Source organism: Vigna unguiculata, chromosome 4 (assembly GCF_004118075.2).
Source record: "Vigna unguiculata cultivar IT97K-499-35 chromosome 4, ASM411807v1, whole genome shotgun sequence".
Lineage (NCBI taxonomy): Eukaryota > Viridiplantae > Streptophyta > Magnoliopsida > Fabales > Fabaceae > Vigna > Vigna unguiculata.
Window position 1 is genome coordinate 28,800,839 of NC_040282.1, and position 7,898 is coordinate 28,808,736.

General features: G+C 34.3%; 1 protein-coding gene across 1 annotated transcript; it reads left to right on the forward strand.

Annotated features, from left to right (window-relative positions):
* Positions 1 to 396: 396 nt before the first annotated feature.
* LOC114180994 (CASP-like protein 5A2) lies at positions 397 to 3,541 on the forward strand. Its single transcript, XM_028067301.1, has 3 exons — positions 397 to 749; positions 2,453 to 2,585; positions 3,119 to 3,541. Exons 1-3 carry the CDS (start codon positions 532 to 534, stop codon positions 3,308 to 3,310), a joined length of 543 nt encoding a protein of 180 aa, XP_027923102.1. The 5' UTR covers positions 397 to 531; the 3' UTR covers positions 3,311 to 3,541.
* The last annotated feature ends 4,357 nt before the right edge of the window (positions 3,542 to 7,898 follow it).

The following is a 7,898-nucleotide window of genomic DNA, read 5'->3' on the forward strand; positions in this document are numbered from 1 at the left end:
AATATTTAGTCCTACATCAATCCGATTATTTTATGGAATCATTGATGGAAATTTTACTACCAATTGCTAAATTTTTTTGCAAACTATCATTAGTAAAAGAAATCTGATCTAATGTAGGGTGAAAGTTTTTTCATTAGAAAGAAAATTCAAGAAAGTCTTGATTACGTTGAGATTGAGGATACAAATTATTGATAAAGTAAAATTAAGTTTAAAGTTAAACTTTAGCATAGTTATTAATTAATGGCATGAATCAAAAGAATTTTAATATTTATTAGGAGAGTAAATAGGTTTGAAGATCAAATTCAAGGTTTTACGAAGTGAAAAAGTAATAAACCTTATCGGGAAAAAAAAAAAAAAAAGTGAAAAGGAAAAGGAGTGTGATGAAATGAAAGAGCAAAAGCGTGTCAAAGTTCCACCAGCATCAGTAGTACCACCACCAACGTTTGGTGGAACGAAGCAAAACCTGTGGAACCAAAAACTCTTTGTTTTTCTTTTTTCTTGGTTGGTGTTCTTGTTCTTCCACGTTTTGCTATGTCGATGTCGATGGTGCACCCTTCAGTTCACCCAATCGAAGCCCCACCCATGACTGACCATGCAATTGCAATTCCCAGACACACTTTGAAGGATACTCAGGGCATGCCCGGCACCCTCGGTGGCTTCCTCTTGCGCTTTCTTCAGTTCTCCTTCGCCATCGTTTCCCTCTCCGTCATGGCCACCACATCCGATTTCCCTTCCGTCACTGCCTTCCGGTAATTAACTCAATTACCCCCCTTTTCTTTCTTATTCCACTTAGTAAATTCATTTCCTTTCTTTCTTAATTGGGGCTGTGGTAATTCTTGTTGAAAATCAAGAAGCCAGGTTTTTATTTAATGGGGTTTTGTGAAGTGGGGATGAGTTTATTATTCCCTTTTTTGCTGCTTTCTTTCTTAATTGGATGTGTGGTAATTGTTGCTGAAAATCAACAAGTCAGGTTTTTTTTTTTTTGATGGGGTGTTCTCAAAATTGGGTTTTGGAAAGTGGACATGAGTTCTTGAAGGAGAGACTACTATTTAAACTACAACAATTCCACACTGATGATCTATGTGATTTTTCGGTATCTACCGTGTTTGTCTCACTTGGAGTATCCATGTATCTTTTTGCCAACAAAAGTAAATTATGCAGACACCCTTTTAAGTTGTTTTTTTTTTTTTTTTTCTGATCGAATGTAATCTTCTTGTTTTTTACCGTTTATGACAACTTTCCTTGTAAAGGTCGGAATGTTTTCAATTAATGCTTTTTAAACAATTAAAGAGATTGTTGTAGGGAGAGGAAAAAGAGAGGTATCGGAGTAATCTGAAAAAAACTTTAGGGTGTCAACGTAGTTTGCTCTTGCTAAAAAAGACAAGGGGTGATGAGTTTCTCTACTTTCGTCAAATGTAATGAATTTAGTAAGAAATTGATGGGGATTTTATGTTCTCAGGTTCATGCTAAAGAGGGGATATTTGGAAATTGTTCATCTCAGAATAATCTTCTGAGATATTATTCTCCATGAGATTCTCCTTAACAACTTCCTTAAATGTTTTTCTTGGTCTCTATCTCCCATTTTCCTAGAATTAAAAACCATGCCATTTATTTTTCCTACCCGTTTCTTTTATGAACATCTTTAATCAAATTTTGGTTATCTTTTCTTCAGTTTATGTCAGATCAATATCTCCTCATCTAGAGTAACTCAGTAGCCACAGAAAATTCAGTCTTCATAAAAATGGTGGGATACCTATGCTTCTTCCAAATTCTTCCAAAGTCAACAATCCAAGCCCTAAGAATTTAGTTACCATTTATTTTCTATTTTCTCCTTTATTAAATAGTCGAAATATACTGTCTTTTGATTTGTCTAGATGGTTGGTATTTCCTCTAGTTTTCTGTTATGAGGTCTGCTACATGCCTATGTTGGTTGAGTAGACTTTCAAGAAGAGATAAAACTGGTGGAATACATTTGCCAGAAAGTTGGACTAACACATGATGAGAGGAGTATGGTCTACACACACTTAAGGTGGTTTGGTCATGCTAAGGAAAATCAATTGAGGCTCTAGTGAGAAAAGTGAATAAAATAGAATAACTGAAGAAAAATTTGTTGAATATTTGTACCCAACCTCAGTTCCGTAAGGTTCAGATTTTAGCAATTTTATTCCAGATGAAGACACAGTTGTTGATCTGTTCAAGCCTTTGCTTTCTAATCTATTTGGGAGGAACAACTTATTAAGAAGACTATGTACGCTGTGTTAACCAGGAGTCTTAAATATAAGATTTGGATTAAAATAAGATTGGAGAGTATCCTAAGACTGCATTATATGAATTGTAGGAAGTCATATTCCAAAGGAGATCAAAATGAGATCATTAGGATGTGATGATATCTACATTCACAGTCTACATTTTCAACATAGCATAACTGATTTTGTTGTATTTGCTGTTCCAGCTACCTAGTTGCTGCTGTCAGCCTGCAAAGCTTGTGGAGCCTCTCTTTGGCAGTTGCTGATATCTATGCCATTTTAGTACGGCGTGGCTACCGAAATGTTAGAATCGTCCGGTTATTCTCTATCGGTGATGGGGTAAGGCAATGCTGGAATACTTTGTTAGCTTGTGTAATTGGATTTTGTAAAATTGGTGCTATCCTCACTAGTGTCTTGAAAACACTCTGGCAAAGAAACTGTCTCTGGGTAGATTAAGTTTCCAAGACCGTTGTTACCATGGTAGCAGTAAAGGTAGTGAAAAAGTTCAGTCATTGTGCATTAAAAATATAACCATAAACATGATAGTTGTCTGTCTTCAACCAGGGACAAGCATCATTTCAAGGAAATAAAAATGTAAGACTTCTACCATAACTATCAGACTAATATAATATGCTATAAAGATATAACACTGTGCATTAGCAAAATACATTTTAGCTATGGAACCAATTATTTAGTTATTTACATATATTATTTGCACTTAAGTAAAGTGGGATGATGCTGTAGTTAAATTTTCAGCTACCCTATTATTGGAAATATGTATTTGTTCGCTCATTTGTTCTGGTAATGTGGTATACTGTACTGGAATTCATGAAAATAATGCATAGGCACTTATATGTGGAATTTTGCTGCAGATTACTTCAACACTTACATTTTCTGCAGCCTGTGCTTCTGCTGGTATCACAGTTTTGATTGGCAATGATTTGAATGACTGTGCACAGAACCATTGCAGTAGGTTTGAAACAGCAACGGCAATGGCATTTATGAGTTGGTTTGCTGCTTCTCCCTCATTTATTTTGAATTTCTGGTCACTGGCCTCCAAATAGAAGCAGCAGAAAAGGGTTTTAGCTGTTTATGTATGGCATACAACTTTGGGGATTGATGGCCCTGATTGTTGCAAATCTTATTCATGGCTTTTTTGATCCTTTGAAATATTGCTGCTGTTCAATTCAAGGCGTGAGCTTGAAACTTTTAGTTGTGATGTTCATAATTTCTCAAACAATGGTAACTTTCCAAGTAAATGTCAACATGGCACAACATGAAGTTAGGAAGCAAGAGTTGTTTAATGCAATATAGAATAATGTAGAATTGGTCACGATAGAAAGTTTGTGCAAGGGTGAATCAGTTTACACAAAGTCTTAGCACCCAGAAATGAGTTTTGAGGCAAATCAACTCCATTTATCTATCTATAGCAATAAACTTGCATAATCCAGATAAACATACAAACTCATTGTGTCTAATACTCAATAGTCAATAGGGAGTACAGATGTCACAATTGGTTCAAATATAAGTCAATCCAACTCGTCACTGTTTTGAGTTGGATTGGATCGGAAAAAATTCTAAATTTTTAAAAGTGGTTCAAATTGAATTCGATTCACTTGACCTAGGAATTAAATGAGTTCGAATGAATTCGAATGAAGGTAACAAGAAACCTTTATTATTCTTTTACTTATTTTTTATAAGTCTTTTATTATAATTCTTTGTTGCTTATAAATATGTAGGTCAACAATTTGCTCTTTTTAAAGATCAGAATGTTGTTCACTATATTTTTAAATAGTTTGAATGTTTAATTTATTTAAGTAATTTGAATGTTTAATTTATTTGTTTGTTAAATTATGTAGATTGAGACTTTAATTTTCAATGGCTATATTTATAAAAATGTTTAGATATACTTTCATTGTCCAACAATAAATATATAAAATAAGTTAGAAGAACAAATTGTCTTTTTAGTGAATCAATCTATCTAATCCAACAACTTGTGGTAGGTTGAATTGGGTCACAAAATGTTTGAGTTATTTAAAAGTGAGTTGATTTAGGTTGATTTAAGTTGATTTATTATTAATTTTTTGAAAAATATAATTGTTATAATAGAAAATATTTATGATCAATAACTATAATAATGTTCTAAAATTTAAACTTATACTTTATTTCAATTCATTTTTTTTACAAACCATTATAATAATAACAAATTTTATTTCAAATTATATTATAAAACTAATATCTTCAAAAAATTTCATAAATAATATTAAAAAATACAAATAAACCCTTTTTGTAACATTCCATTTTAATAGTATAAAATTAATAAGATAAAGACATTTTGTAATAATATTCAAAGGTAGATTAATCGAATAAAAAGTATATTAATACCATCTTTCAAGAGTTGTAAAAATATATCATTTATATAACAACATCAAACCTACAAAAATATTCCTATATCAAACATACTAATCACTCATTCTTCATAGAAGTCTCTAAACCTGTATTTTCATATACTTACACCAGAATGATGATCATCACAAAAGAAGAAAAAAACACAACAACACAAAGTGCAAGAGTCCATAGTCCAATGCATACATAGTCTAATGACCACAAACCTACATTTGAGTGTAAATGATCATTAAAGTTTCAAGATGTCACCTTAGTTGAATCCATAGTCCAATGCATACATTCAAATAACACCACCATAAAATCTTCTCACAAGACCCATGAAATTATGTGAAATACATACAATGCTCGTATACATTAACAAATTGATCATCATCACACTTTCACCACAATTAATTACTTTCACAATCATATACATCTTTAATCACATTTTCATATTCACATATCAATAATTCCATCTCAATCAATTACAATCTCAAACATATACATACATAAAGTACATCAAAACGGTGAAAATAAATTCTCTGACCACATACTTCAAAACAAAGATCCCACCGGTCAAAGTGAAAAATCACTTGTCTAGGATCAGTCGTCAAAATTTCAGCTTGATCTGACGGTTAACAAAGTGGGAATCTTCATTTTACCAAGAAGTCGTAGACTAGAAAATAGGGTGGTGCCCGACGCTGGAAAAGTGGCACCCAGTGCTACGACCCCTAGAATCCATTGATTTGGATGCGCCTAACAGTCCAAAAGTGGTGCCCAGCGACACTAAGTTAGTGGCCACTATCATAGTGGTGCCCGACGGTGCTGCAATGACGTCCGACGATGTATCAGAAACAACAATTTAGGGGAAAATTAACCCTATGCAATTGACTAATTGGGCACATTTCCTTTAGTGTTTTTGATGCCAAATTGTTTTACAGAGTTCAAACTTGATACTCAATCACTCAAAACACATTTTCAAACTTTTCCCCAAATCAAGACCAAACATAAATCAAATATCAAACATTTCAACATGCAACTCATCAATTCAATACACCACATCACAATTAACTATTAAGATGATTAGTTCACACCAATATTCCACAGAAAACCTAGCTTCTCTTACCTCTAATGCAACCCAAGCTTGAAACAATGAAACCTCAAAATGATTCGAACTCCAAAACCCCTAGCTCAACCTAGAGACCAAAATGAAGGAATGCAGAGAGGGATGAGGTTTTGGTCATGATCTAATCAAAATTAAAGTCCCATGAACAACGTGCATCCAAGAAACCTCACATGAGACCCTCCCCACACAGAAAAGAAGAAGAATATTGAAATTTTCAATTTATGCGGATGAAGAAATCATTCTATTGGATTTGACGAGAACTCTAAAATGATCCCAAAACTGGCCTCTAATTCACGAAAAGATGAAGATCAAATGAAAATAAGAAGGAAGAATCAAGGTTGAGTTGAAATGGAGAATAAAATTGGTGTTGAGAGAAGGAAAGGGATTTTGTGTTTTTGAAAATAGGAGGCAACTGAGACTGCTTTAAAAAAAATGGATTTTACATTCTTCCTAACAACAAAAATTATTGACTTAAAAAATTCACTCATCAAGAAGAAAAAGATCTGCTCCCTCTCACTCTCTAATAACAATCACTTATACTTGGAGTTGTCTTGCAAACATCGTCCAATTATTGCAATTAAATTTGCAAGTTTTGGTGATTCCAAAGGAGTGCAACATTCACCCACGACAATTGTGAAAGTAAGAAGAATGCATTGTCCATCCTACAAAAGGCAGATGTGCTTGCAATATTTTCATTAAGATTATTCTTAGGTGATAACAACGTTGATTTTAATAAATTACTCGAACATTTGGCTATGTATAGGAATGTTTTGGCAAGAAAGCATGCTCATTGGATGTTTCTGAAAAGACACTTGGTCCAACCACATGTAAAACTATTAACAAGAGGCTTGTCGTGGAAGTAATGTGTGAGGAGTTAACTTATATGTCTTTAGACTTTTATCCTAAATAAACTATTTTTCCTTATGAAATTATTTTAGGAAGTTAATTGTTATGTTAATATGATTTTATGGTGCGTAACATCCCATTTAATAGTTTTCACGCTACTAAATAAGATATTATATCATGATCAAACAAAGCAGATAGTGGGAATAAACTGTTATAGAGTGCTGATACAGTCATCCAAAATAACCATATAAGTCCCTATCGACGTGTACAGTCTATACAAGGAAGGGTTAATTTATACATCTCAAACTCCATAGAGCCTAACCCAAAAGCTACTACTGGATTTCCAAGCCAAGGATCAACTCCTGTCCAGGAGAGGGGTGTCTTCATCTAGATTCTTCTCTGCTCACACCAACAGTAGGTGATCATTGCAAAAGAGAAACATACAAGGAAAACAAACATAAACAAGAAGGGTAAGCTAATCTTAAGTAAGAGAAATCATGCAGTTCAATTTATGAATATCAGTCAATTATGTTGCAACCATCAAAATTACTTAAGACACCATCACATAACACAAATACATGACTCTATACTTAATATCTAGATTATGTAAGCAACATTGGATCTCTTGGTGGTGTGCATCTATGACGGTCCCCAAACTCTGCAGAGTTTGGGCGCAAGGGGTTATCACCCGACCACTTACAGGGTAAGTCCCCTTTGCGTCTAAGACTTGATCAAGTCCAAAGACTAGGACCTCCTGCTACTCCTCACGACATAATCCATTCTGCTTTATCTGAGCATGAATGATTATTGGAGTTTCAGGATACCAACCAATACGGAGTCCTCATGTCCTTACACACACTAACATACTCATCCAAATTTCCATTGAAATTCTATTTCAACCACAACTTCTCTAAATTCATATTCATCCAATTACATCACTCACAATATTAGCAACAACGTTCCAAGCATATAAGAGGCTAATTACACAAGATCACATTTAAACATATAATTTCATCCCTTAAATCAGAGCATCAAACACCCCATTGTAGTGGTTCTCGCTCAAGCTAGAAGATCTAGTCCAGGCGAGAGGCCATCTTGCTTAGGCGAGTCAATCTCGCGAGGCTCTATCAGTGGGCAAAAAAATAAAATCTGGACGAACTCTCGCTCAGGCTAAGCTGGTTCGCTTAGACGAGAGTGTCTTTCGCTCAAGCGACCTCAGCTCGCCTAGGTGAGGCTTCGCGCAAGAACATGGGTGGGTTTTCTGGTGTTTTCGCTCAGGTGAGAGCCACTCACCT

Excerpts from the sequence above, each read along its gene's own strand:
- LOC114180994 (XM_028067301.1), top strand. The coding sequence starts at position 532 with ATGTCGATGTCGATGGTGCACCCTTCAGTTCACCCAATCGAAGCCCCA. Across the intron at positions 750-2,452 it reads CCTTCCGTCACTGCCTTCCG|CTACCTAGTTGCTGCTGTCA; the intron begins GTAATTAACTCA and ends TTGCTGTTCCAG. Across the intron at positions 2,586-3,118 it reads TATTCTCTATCGGTGATGGG|ATTACTTCAACACTTACATT; the intron begins GTAAGGCAATGC and ends ATTTTGCTGCAG.